The 13379-nt window shown below is 40.3% G+C and overlaps 1 protein-coding gene across 1 annotated transcript in view; it reads left to right on the forward strand.

Moving 5' to 3' along the window:
* The first annotated feature begins 423 nt into the window (after nucleotides 1-423).
* The window catches only part of COL4A5 (collagen type IV alpha 5 chain), a 74904-nt gene continuing 61948 nt past the window's right edge, over nucleotides 424-13379 (forward strand). The window contains exons 1-2 of the mRNA XM_062502796.1: nucleotides 424-534; nucleotides 1602-1670. Coding sequence (XP_062358780.1) covers nucleotides 424-534; nucleotides 1602-1670 — 180 coding nt within the window. The remainder of the gene's footprint in view (nucleotides 535-1601; nucleotides 1671-13379) is intronic.

The raw sequence follows: 13379 nt of genomic DNA on the forward strand, positions 1-13379 counted from the left end.
GCGTCGGGGCGGCTGGTGGGAGCCGCCTGCAGGGAGCCGCGCTGCCTCGCCGGGCTATGCCCGCGCCGCAGGGCCGGCCCCGGAGCTCCTGAGCGGGCGGGATGGAGCCGCGGCGGCGGAGCTTGAGCCTGGCCGCTGGCTGCCTGGTGCTGCTGCTGGGGTGCTGGGGGCTGCAGGAGGCGGCGGCGGCGGTGAGTGCGGGGCGCCCTCCCTGTTCTCGGGCGCCGAGGTCCCTGCCGGGCGCGGCCGCGGTGCGGAATCTTGCCGTGGGAGTTTTGGAGCCCCTTTGGGGCTGGGGCGGCTGAAGGTGGAATCCCCCTGACGGGAGCCCGGCGGTTCCTTGGGGTCGGCGGGGAGGCTGGGCCGCGGGAGGGGTCTCTCCCGCTGCCCGTTGGTGTTTGGGCTCCCGGGCAGAGCCCCGCGATGCTGCCCCGCCGGACCGGACCCCTCTCCGCGGGAGCCGAGAGCCGCCCGTACGTCTGGGTTTGCCGGCGGCTCCGGGGAGGGAGGGAGTACGAGGCGGGGGAATCCCGGGTGAGCTTTAGTGTGGGCTCTGAACCCGCTGTTCCTCCAGGACAAAGGAGGAAAGATTCTCCCCCAGAGAACTCCCTGAAGGGGTGTCTGAGCTCTTTCCTCTGAGCCGTTACCTGCAGCCGTCAGTAACACTTGCATGTGCCGGGGTGATGGAACCATGTGAGCATGATTTGTCGGAGGACTGTGCCGTGCCTCTCACTGGGTCTTGGTTTTCTTGAGGGTTGTATTTCTGCTTTCTTAAAACTAAGGTGGAAGCGCTAGCGGAGGTGGTAAATGTGTGCAGTGTAGTCGAGAGCTCACGGTAGGCGGCCTGAAGGAGACTTTGGGTCTCTGTGTTTGGAAAAGGGATGTTATCCCGGCTTCCCTGGAGTGGCAGGGCCTTGGAACTGAGAGGTGAGAGGGGTGGTCGCTAGCTTCAGGTGTCAGGCTACTTAACTAAGACCTCTAGCTGTTAACAAGTGGTGAAATGATCTAAAAAGGCTCCCACTTTAACCTGCACTAATTTCAGATTTTACAATCCCCATGTCTTATTAAACTTTTAAGTTTACTTGGAAAGGAAAAGAAAAAATCCAAATTTCTGTTGTTTAGGACTCCTTTCTAGTTGAAAAGTCATAATATATTATGGTAATAGGTGTAGAGTATAATTCTGTTTCCCCCCCCCTTCAATTCTGTAGTTAGTGCTGACAAAATCTCATTTGTCTTTACCTCTCCTTTGAAGTGCATTCCTTTACAGTGAAACTTTGTAGACCTTTCATCTGCCCTCTGAGAAATAATATACTTCCTTCTTCTTCCACCCCTCCTAACTGTGCCCAGGTGGGAACCCAAGTGTAAGTGGTACTGGTGTGCCAGCAGTGCTCAGTGACAGAGAGAGCTGCTCGGGTCCACGTTGTCGGTAGCACTGGTTCTGATGCTCTGTTCAGTAAGGCCTGACCCCAGGCTGCCTGCCTGCCTCCCCACCCCAAAGAACGACCCGGGCAGTCCCACCTACAGGACCTCACTGTTTTAGCAGGTAGAGGTTGATGACGGGAAGATTTGTGTGCATAAATGTGACCCTTTTCTTTCTTCAGGAAAGCATCCAAGCAGAGTTCTGTGTGTGCAAATACTGTGAATCTGTGGGGTGTGGGAAGGGGGCTGTGGTGAGTCTTTAGGTAGTCCCCTACCTCTAGAGAAATGAAGAAAGGAGCAAAACCAGTGAGAGAATTTCTGGTTCTTAACACTACCTTGTGCTGCAGCTTCTCTTTCAGGAATTGCAGTGAGATAAGATTAACTGAAGACCCAAGGGCTAAGTGGGGGTGGGGGAAGAAGAGAGATGCCTCTGTTCCAAACTACATAAATCCCACTGGTCTTTTGTAATATGCTTTTTTTTCTAATGGTTTCTCAACATTTTGGTGTTGTGATGTTTTTTAATTTCCTGTCATAACACTAAGTGTTGCTGATCCTTGTTAATGGGGATCAGCAATTTATTCTACCCATCATCAGAAAGGGTTGACTAAATGCTGTAGCAGTGTGTTTGATACACCAAGTCTGTTCTGTGAATTTTGTTTTGGGACCCTGTGTTAGAATCCTCCCCTCAAAAGGGCAAATTTGGTCAAATGACTTCAAGTCATTCTGGTGCCTTTATTCAAATAATACCTGAAATTATTATTCAACACCATAATCCACATTTCCAATAAAAAAATTTGTATCTTTGTTCCAGATTGTTGTAATAGTGTGTTGTTATGTGATCAGTTACCAAGTGACAGAATATAGCTGAGAATCATCTGCCAGTGTGCCCATCACAGAGAAATCCCCGTGACTTATTAAAAAAATCCAAACCAATGTTTCATACTCAACTAGAGATGGATTTCATTGTTCAAATTTTATTGCTGGATTTTCACAGCCCACAGTCTGAACTTGGTGAGTCGTTTATGGATCATGCTACACACTCTTGTGCAGACATTGATGTAGAGTGAAGCGTGTGTCTGCTGATGAACAGTGTAAAAGTAACTGGGATTTTGGAAAAGGTTTTACTTTAGAGTGAATGAGATGGAGAATGAATGAGATGGAAGATTGTTTCATCAATTAATCAAGTTAGAATAATTTTTTAAAGTGCTTATTTGTATGCTTTCAGCAGAGGGCATGAAGGCTTATTCCAATGGACAATTTCAATTATTGCTGAACTGCCTTGCTGGTTTTAATATAGATCTACATACATGCATATAAGCCAATCTTTTATAAGCAGAATGTTCTTTCTCTCCTGGCAGGTTTACATTTACACTGTTATAGAAAACTGATTGCAAGCTGTGACTTGGAAATCTGTTTAATTAAAGAACATAGATGGACTAGATTCTTTAATTGTGCTCTCTATGAACCTTACTAGAAGTTAGTGAGTGACTATTGGCTTATATTGGAAAAATTTCCCTCACAGCTAAGGCCTAGATTTTCATAGTTTAAATAGACTTTGTCAGCCCAATAGTTAGTAAAATATTAGTGTTTACAATGTCTTTTTTTCTTTGCCTTCCATAATAATTCCAGTTTGACTAAAAGTATAGGGTTGAAAACAGTTGTTCAAGTATGGTAAGGCAGGCTGGCAAGATGGATATAATTTGTTTAAGGAAGTAATGTGTTATTTGTGAAAGTTCTCTTAATGAAAGCTGGGATAATTTTTTTTTCCTTTCAGAGTTTACCAAATGTATAAATACGTGGTACCATGTCAGTAATTACAATGTACATGATTAATATGGTTAATTAGATGGTCATCTGTGTTTCTTGTTTGTCCTATCTTTCATCATGGTAGTGGTGGTGCTTGTTATTATTTTCCGTTTTGTAACTGGCAGTGGCTCTTTCTAGATATAAAAGCTAGGTCTGTAAAAGCAGAAAGAAGTGGATGATGGCTTTTAGGATTCAGAAGGTATTTGATCCTGAAATTCTGTATATGTGTCTTGATTAGTCATGCGCAAGATTGGGTTTTGTAACATCAAGGCTCAAGGCCTCCTGCTTGCAACTTACGGTTTGTCACGTGTTTTGATTTTGAGCTTTCATGGCTTTTAGTTGAAGATGTATAGTAAAAGTTGTATCTCAAGTTCTGTTCTCGCATATGTTTAGTTAGTACTAAAATGCTAACAAATCCAAGAAATCCTGAATGAAGCAGAATGTAAGAGCAACTTAGAGCATAACACAATCTTCTACAAAACCATTATGTACTTTTTTCAGTTTTTCCACATGATGGAAATAGAATGATATTTCAGTGGAGCTTCCTAGGCTTTCATTTTTCTGGTTGTGAATGAATAATCTACACACTGGAAGCAATTATTAGTTACCTTTCTTAAAGTAGAAAGGGAAATTGTCCTAAGACTATGTTAGTTAATTAACAGCAAATGTAAATTTATGTAGTGATTTTTTCCTACTATGAATAAGCAGTGATACTTACTGTAATGCAATTAGCTGTTGTTTGGTTTACTAGAGCCTGTGTAAACTTTGCTATATTACAAAATTACTGAACTCTTTAAGGGCATCCTAGCAAATCTAACATACATATTTTCAGTCTGGGGCAAAGTATGGGAGGAATGTGTCTTGCACGTGCAGTGAAAATGCATTGTGCATTTTTACCTTTCATTCACTGAGATTAAAAAGCTTCCTTTTTCAGTTGTATCAGTTGAGCAAGAAAAAGATACCCCAGAAAAAGATACCCAGGCAATACTTACATATATGTTCTAGGAATGGTATTGTACAAGTGCACAGAATGGAAAGTAGCCTCAGCTGATGGTAATAATACCAGACAAAATTGCTTTGCATTAAGGCACTTTTTGCTTGTCTGTTTCAGAAGGCTGTGTGGACTTAGTACCATTAAAAAACACTGGGGTGCTTTGAAGTTCCTGCTCCTTTGGCAGTCTGGTGTTGTCTGCAGAATTTTTTAGTGCTGTAAATCATCTGTTCTCAAGAGCACCTGAAATAAAACTTGTTCAAAATACAGAGTGTTGATGCAGTTTTAAGGATCACTAAGCAGTGTTGTTAACCCTCCTGTCAAAGGTTTGCAATGCCATTATTAAAGGTCATTGGTACAGTGCAATGTCTGGGAAAAAAGACAGTGTGCTGAGCATCCTGGGCATATAATTGCCAAGTATGGGGAGGAAAAGCTTCAATCTAGTGAGAAGTTGTCATGCCAGTAGCTGAGATGAAAAGGAAAGGGTCCTATTTATAAAAGAAATCTTTTGCTTATTTTAAATAAATTGCTTCGCAATTGACTGAGCTTAAGTCTTCCTTGGACAACTTGTGAGGAGCTGCAAGAAGCAAAGACTGCAAGATGCGATCTTAACTTTAAGAGAGATGAATGAAGGGCAATTAGATAATTGAAAAGCTGTATTACAAGTTTTGCATTGTAGTTTAAGCCTGTTAATCCTTTATTCTCTCTTCTTCCAGAAGGCATGGTGATGAAACCAATGTATTAGTAGACATATCTTTAGTCTGCTTCAAAAAGACTGATACTGTGTGACTCCTAGATATGAAACCCTGCCTCTCTTTTTCCATGTTTTGAGTAGGAAATTGGACTAAATAACCCCAAGGCACCTTCCAGTCTGAATTATCCTAAAAGTCTAAAATTACGTGGAAGAACAGTTGTGCTCCTAGCTGTGATGCCTAGGAGGCATCAGGTGTACTTTCTGTTAAGACAATTTTCATATCCAGTAATCAAAAGTTAATCATAATTCATTAAGTTAAATTGCAGATTGGAAGGTATCAGATTAAATGGTTTTTTAAAAATTCAGTTTCAACTAATTAAGAAATCGTCTCTTAAGGTGTCATCACATAGCATTCAGAATTTTAATTTTGTATTCTACTTTTGTGGAGGTATCTTATGAAGTGTTTATTTGTATGTATGTTATTCTGTTATAATGGAACAGAAGGGAAACTGTAGTGGCAATATAGGTAATGTTTATGGGTTTTGGTTTGGAATTTCTTTTTACTTGTGGAGTGTGTGTTAGAAGTTGGAAAGAAAGGAGCTTTAAAACTATGGATTTCAGCTCACTTGAAGGCTCTTGGTTATTGCAGCTTTGTTGCTGGATTTCTTTGTCCACTCCCTTTGGAGGGCAAAGGAAATAGTTTAGTCTCTCATCTGTATTTTGTTTCTTTTACCTAATCTCTACAGAGAATTAAAATGTCAGAGCTGAATTTTCAATCTCCCCTCTCCTAGCACTGCAAAAGGCACATGTGTGCGACACACTCTGCTGTTTTACTTTTGGTTCTAGTTTATTATCTACAGAATGATTGCTTTTATTGAGATATAGCGAGACCTGCAGAACTGTCCTATTCTAGTCTAACATGACTCCAGTGCATACTAGATAAGCTTTGCTACTGGAGCTCTGTTGAAATCCTGCTTTTCCCCCTCTTTCCTCAAGATAAGCCAAGGCTTATTCACTTCCCTGTCTGAACACAGGTTAGTAAGTCTTCTTGCCAGTGTCTGTATCTGTCAGGATTTTCTGCTGAAATGCATTAAACATGTTGGAAAGTATGTTTATTGTAGCACTGGCTTTAGTTGTTAGCAAGGTGAATCTTAATTTTAAACCACACCATTGATTTAGAGAAAGATATCGATGCTGTGCTACTTCCTAGAGAATTTAGATGCTTTTAGAAACCAGACTTGCACAACCTTTGGTTGCTGCAGAGGTCTGTGGATGTGGTAGACACTCCTTCTCCAGGAGGAACAGTGAGCACAGAGGAAATCCTTGGTTTCTGTTGGTGTGCTTCACTGGTATGAAACTAAGATTTTCATCCCTCGACATCTTTCTCTGCTGCAGTAGTTGTGTCTCTCCTGCTGTTGTTTTTGGAGATACAGTTCCAATAGGTAAGATCACCTCATTGCCTGTGGTAGAAGAAATAGAGGATTGGCAGGATGCTCTTGGTACTGTTTGCTGCACAGACTTACCTGAGAGCCATGGCAAATAACCAGAGCTGCAGTGGAATGGTTTCATTTCAGAGATTTGGAGCCATTCGTGAGAAAAATAAAGCTTCATAGAGACTCTTCAACTCAGCTTGTTTTAGGAACTACTGCTGTGACAGAAGTTACAATATCTTAGTGTTTTTGTACAGAAAACAGAACTATGCAGCTGTTCCTTTCTAGCTTATTTTTCAGTTTGACTGTCTTTTTATATGGTTACTGGGCAGGACAAAAATATAGAACTTTATTATGCCAAATATAAAACTTTGGCTTTATCTGGCAACTGTAGTGCTAAAGTAACCTGCAACATTTGTAGTGAAAGACTGAACCCTTGTAATAGTCATGGGCTTTGAATGTTATTTCATTAAGTCATAAGTCATTAGCTAGGTGCTTGGAATAATCAGTTACTAGTGGGTGCTGTGTTTTTTTGCTTGCCTGCAGTACTGTAGGCTGGAAGTCTTATGTTCCCATTATCATCTCCTTCATGCTTTGCTTATAGTAGTTTTCTACTTTTCTGTCTTAATCTAGAAAGAGATGACTGGTGAGTCTTAATTTGTATGGAGTAGTAACTTATTTTGTATTATTGTATAAACAGTGTGATGCAAAACTTGTGACTTGGAATCCAGGAGTACTTAAATATTGTTAGGGAAGTAAGGAGTGATTATATGTACTGGACTTGCCTGTATTTCTCCAGTACTCTGCAAATGTGAAAAGTCTACATTATATTCGTAATAATTAGTTTTATCTCTATCTGTTCTGGTTCCTATCCACTTTAATTCCTGCATTCTGTGTGAAAGAATTAGTTATTAACGACATAAAGCTGTCAAGCTTAGGCAATCATTAATTCCACAGCTATATTTGAGTTTTTTGTGATTCACCATGTTAGCAATGAAGGCTTGTCTTCCTTCCTTAGGGAAGTCTTTATTTAATGAGTTGTAAATATATTTCTATCTAACATCAGTCTGTGTCTGTTAAATGCAACATCAGTTCTTCAAAAGAAAACCATTCTCTTTATGCACTTAAATCCCTCAGGAATCTGATAGAAAGGAGAAAATGACCACCCTGAACCATGAACTGCATTCTTTTTACACCTTGAATTAAAGTAGCAATTATTAAAACCCACAATTAAATCGTTTTACTTAAAGCAATGAAAACTAATGTGACTTGTAGGCAAGGCTAGACAAGCCTCCAGCTCCCAGTAATTGTGATACCCTGACAAGAAATGCCACTGAAAACAATGTTTGGGTGAAGGAGCTTATTAATTCAGTTTTAAATTTTTTTTAAGTAATCCTTTTTATGAGGCAGTGGGGTTTTTTTGAGTGAACTTACTTAGAACCAACCTCTCACACAGAAAGACAGCAGAATCCATTGTTTCTGAAAGGTAATTTCTAGCTGTCATCCAGACAATAGGAATTGGCTTAATAATAGAAAATACTTATTCTGAATTAGTTAGAACACTTCCCTTGTATATTCAACCTTGAAGGGCAAATCTATTCAGAAGGAAAAGAAAGCTTCTGCATGGCACTGAGAAATGAGAATTTATATTTGACTTGGCCATCTCTTTTCATCCATTCACTGTGTCATCAGACATGAGGAAAAACCTTGAGATCTCTGCAAAACCATTATTTATTTAGCGACTTTGGAATTGAAAAATATTTAAAATAATAAGGAGAAAATCTAGAGAGGATAAGAAGTTAGCCTGGAAAAAAAGAGACTCCAGGGTGACCTTATCACTCTCTACAACTACCTGAAAGGTGGCTGTAGCCAGGTGGGGGTCAGTCCCTTTTCGTAGGCAACAACTGACAGAATGAGAGGACATAGACTTAAGATGCACCAAGGGAAGTTTAGGTTAGATGTTAGAAAGAAATTCTTCACTGAAACAGTGAAGGGAACTGTCTGCCCAGGGAGGTGTGGAGTCACTCTCCCTGGAGGTGTTTAAAATAAGACTGGACGTAGCACTCAGTGCTGTGGTTGACTTGATGAGGAGGTGTTAGGTTAGGTCATAGGTTGGACTAGATGATCTTAAAGGTCTTTTCCAACCCAGTTCATTCTGTGATTATGTAAGTTGTAAGGCTTGAGTGTGTTTTGGTTTTGGTAGTTTAATTTCCAATATCCATTTGTTGCCTTTTTTAATAGGGAAGATTTTGCCATAAAAGTTGCTAGAAGGCTGTGCCCGGAGTCTGCCCGGACACACAGTGAAAACTGAGTGGAAATGTTTTGGGGTTTTTTGTAAGTTTGATTGAAGGAAGAGTATATACATAATTTCATTTAGTTTCTGAGCCAGAATGCTAATGGAAACTTCTTGGCAATAGAATGGATGACAATCCTGTATCAGCAGAAAGTCACTTTTCTGTTCTAGAATCTTTCAAATTCTTAAAGCAGTGGTAGTAACAAAGTATTAAAACATCTCTGTCTGTCTGATGTATGATTTTTTGGTATCCTAAGTGAACCTAGAAAACTCTTTTATTCTTGAATGAGAGAATGCTTGTTGGCAGGTCTAGTCATGCTCAGGAAATGTGTACTTTCAGGACATTGGTGTACTGTACCCAAAAATCAGAATAATGAAACAGACCTTTTTAAAGAATATTAGGTTGCTGATATGCTGCAGAAGTCATTTGTGCACAGTCTGTTATAGAAATAGTAATGGAAATAGTAGTAGTTTTTACTCTTCATTTTTTTAAATACTTGGACTAAGCAGATATGTTTAAAATAATAAGCAGATGAATCTGAAATGTGTTGTTCTAAATTTTAGTGTAAGCTGTTCAGTAACTATTTTTGTCTTGACAGTGGAAAGGAGTAAATAAGAAAAGGGCACATGGTGTGACTCTTGGGGATGGTGCTAAGCACAGCCAGAAGTTGGACTTTGATTCTTGAAGTCCCTTCCAACTCACTCTGGGACTCTGAGTATGCTGATAATTTTTGTAGAAAACTATTTAAAACAATAAGAACACCCTTAGGCTTTTGGTGGTGTTCAGGAGCATAATCATCAGTTGCTAGAAGAAGCCATACAGAATGTTGATATTTACAGTGTAAAGATGAATTTTCTGAATGAAATCATTAGAAACTGATAATGAAGAGAAAATGTGTAATGAGCTGACCAGAACCCTCGCTCCCAATCCTCCTGTGCTGCTGGAGGGTAGGAGTGGAGAAACTGAGAGTAAAGTTAAGCCTGGGAAGAAATAAGGCAGGAGCAAGGTGTTGGGTTTTTAATTTATTTTTCATTACCCTACACTGACTTTTGATTTGCAATAAAATTTATTTCCCTTAGTCTGATTTGCTTGTGAAGCTAATTGCTGAATGATCTCTCCATGTCCTTGTCTTGGCCCAGGAGCCTTTTGTTATATTTTCTCTTTCCTGTCCAGTTCAGGTGTAATAGTGGAACTTGGCAGACACCTGGCACCCACTACAAAAGTATTGCTGGATTTAACATACTGAAAAATTTTACTTTGATGTATATAAGAAAACTAAGAAGTGGTGATGTTCCAAGATAATTTATTGCAGGTTCACAGTAAAACTTAGGCTGGAAGCATAATCCTTCTGTTTTGGAGTCTAGATTTGGTGACCTCTTGCTCAAAGTAGAGCTGACTTGGAATTTCTATTTGTTGTTCAAATAGTTGCAGTCTGAAAGGACATTGAAACACTGTCTTCTATTTCAAACCTTGCTTGCTGTAGGAATAGTGTTAAAACTCGGTGGGAAAGCTCCTAGTTCAGTACTTGCAGTTAACTTACTGGTTACGGCAGGATGCAGAGCATGTGTCACAAACTTGAAGCAGGTTACTTTCTTGGCATATGTTTGGCTCCAAATAACACTTGTGGAAGTTGGTATACTCCCTAAAATGGGGTGCCTGAGGGAATATTTTCCCTTAGAGAAAGTTACTTTGTTTTGGAATGAGTACAAATGCTGTTTCTTACTCCTGCCAAGCTTCAGACTGAATTGTGTCTCTAGTTTTAATAATACTTGAGGGCTATTTCTTATGAATGGATCTCCTCACTTTAATTATTGTGTTGAGGTGTTGGAACCACATGTGCTGTCTTCTTGCCTACCCCCCTCTTTTCTAAACTGACAGTATTTTAGTGTGATGTTGTGAGGAAGACAGCTCACTGACATCCTTGGTCCTAGTCAGAGAATCACTGCAAGGACAGTGCAGTAACTTTAGGTTACGTATTTCCACTTGCTACTGAATGTGACTGGGAATGTGGCTGGGAATAAAATCAATTGCTGACAAAAGCAATAACCTAAATTAACAAGTGTCAAAGTAAGGAGGAGCTCAGTGCTGCTACTGAAGATTTCCTCCCTCCCTTTTTGTTTCCCCTCTGCAGCCCCTTTCTCTAGGACTGATCAGATTTATCTTGCCTGTCCTGTAAGTGATACAATGTTAATGCTTTAAAATTTTTGTTGGCTTTTTAATGTTCTGTTTGAAGGTCTCTATGGCCCTTTCAGCTTCCATGCATGGGTTCAAATTTTTTAATATAGCAAGTTTCTGAGAAGCCTGACTTAATTCCTTAGGCTTGCTTTCTGTTTAGTGATGATCAGTGCAATCCAAATGTAATGATTCTCAGGTTAATGTAATTTATAGTCTCTAGATGTAATTTCTCTGGTGTAAAGGAGTACAGTCTTTTTCTTCTAATCAAAGTTGAGTATCAAATTCCAAGGTCTGCGTGTGCTAAATAGATGTTCTATTAGCACTAGCCTGGGGCTGTCTTACAGCATTTTAAAGGCAATAAAATACATTGAGACCCCTTTTGCTTTTTTTCCTGTGAGATAGTCTGGGAAATTACTATTGTGATTCTCCATTCACTATAAGATCACTCTTTCATAGGAAGGTGCATTTTTCACAGAACTACCTCACTTGAAGTGGCAGATGCTCTAAGGAGCCCTGAGCTATTGTTATAGCACATAACCAGTGCTTAAGTAAATAAACCAGAGAGGTTGACACTGAGGGTACTCCATATCTGCTGAAGTTGAACACATGAGTTCCTGAACAGGCATCTGAGACCTCTCACTAAATATTCAACTTCTATCAGCTGTAGGGATTTCTGAACCCATGTGGATAAAAAAGGGTCTCCCATCTCATCAGATCCTGATGCTCCGTTCTTTTACGAGTGTCTCTGACTTACAGGGTTAGGAGAATTGTTTGGTCTCCACTGTTTCCTTGTTTAACTTGGCCCTCTTCAGTGCCACTTACTTTTTCAGCTTTGATTACCTGAGGCTGGAGAGTAGTTCCTTGTTAGAATTGAGCAATACAGAGAAAGTGTTGCCTGTAGTGCTCTCTTTAGGTGTTAAAGTGCACGCACAGAGTGCGCTGCTGCCAGAGGCATAAACAAATGATAAAACAGCTCAAACTAGAAGAACCTTGAAGCTATGATACTTGGTCCAAGAACTGAAGGAGAATAGAGCTGATAATAGCTTCCACCATTAAAAAAATCCCCCAGACACCCACCAAGCCTTAAAGTGAGTTAGGTCTTGTTCTGGCAGTTAAGAGGGTGTGGGCTTTTTCAGATAACATCTCAATGCGATATCACTCTGCACAGCCTCTATTCTTTTTAGCATGTATACTTGCTTAATCTTTGGTATTAATTTAGTGCTCTCAGTAGTTTCAAAATAGACCAGAATGGGATTGGATTAATATGAAATGCTATTCTGTTTTGCCTCTCCTGTCTCCAAGGAAGAAGTGGGTTTCTGTTCTTGTGTGGTCTGCTTCATGCTCTTGACACTTGAAAGTGCAGTTGTCAGTGACAAATGTCTGACCTCTATTAACAGGACTCTGGAATTGAAGCTTCTTCTATTGCATGTTATATGGATGAGGGTGAGGAACAGGACATTTTCCAGGGAATTAGTCTGTGTCTTTATTCCATTTCTTTAACTGGGAAAGGAGTAAAAGCAGGGTGCCAGAATGACTGATGTTATGAATGTGTGACACCTGGCTTGCAACGATATCTGAGACTTGGAAGCCTAACTGACTCTTTAGTCTAGGTTTGTGCTACATTTGGACATGGTTATAGAAAGTGGCAACATCTAACACCTGTCATATGGGAAAGGTCCTAAATGACTAGTAAATCTTAACCTGTAATGAGTTCCATATGACACTTCTTATTTGCAGCTGGAAAAAATCAGGAAGCCCCAAGAGGCTGGTAATTAGAGACTTGTGTGTAAAATAAAACTGAGACTTCCTGAAAAGTCAAGTGGCTTACTGTATCCTGCCACTGACTGACTGCCAGCTGCTCCATGCGGGTGTCTCAGGGATGGGGTGATTTGCAGAGATGTGTAGCTGTGCAGGTAAAGATGGAGGCATGCTTAAAACTAACCATTCCTCTAATTTGCTGAGTACTTGTTTAGGGGTTCCCTTACAGTCTGTATAAAAGTTAGAAGATGGCTTGCATTCAGAGTTCTGCACTTAAAAATGAAATAAGCAGTACTGAGATGTAGACTGCCTACAGAGGTGATATAAGATTAATCTGTTCCCAAACTGCAAAGCCAACCAGAGTTACTTTGTTTAGGATATTTCTCTAAATATGCTTTATAATTAGAGGTCCATGCAGCTGCAGTGCTTGCTGAAAAGGACATGAATGTGGTGCTGGCATCAGTCAGTTCATTAATGTGGAGATGGAGTGGGTTGAGAAGGCCACCTGGTAGTTTATGTTCTGGTTTAGTGCTCTTAGCTTGCACTGTTTACCAGGAGGTGTACTTGCCAAATCTAAACATAGATGCTTTGTAAGATGCTGCCTCTGGATGGCAGCATAAAGACAGTACTTCTACGTTGCTGTTAAAGGAAATTTTTACCAATTCATACACCTGATGTGGAACTGTTTGGAAATCTACGTTCACTAGGCCAGAAGTACTTGGCTTCTCAGGTCTCTTCAATTGTAGTTTTTAAATGCTTGCAAGAAGGGCAGTGGAGCTTGGTCTGATTATTTTACTTTGTGGGTGTCTCAC

Source organism: Cinclus cinclus, chromosome 15 (assembly GCF_963662255.1).
Source record: "Cinclus cinclus chromosome 15, bCinCin1.1, whole genome shotgun sequence".
NCBI lineage: Eukaryota > Metazoa > Chordata > Aves > Passeriformes > Cinclidae > Cinclus > Cinclus cinclus.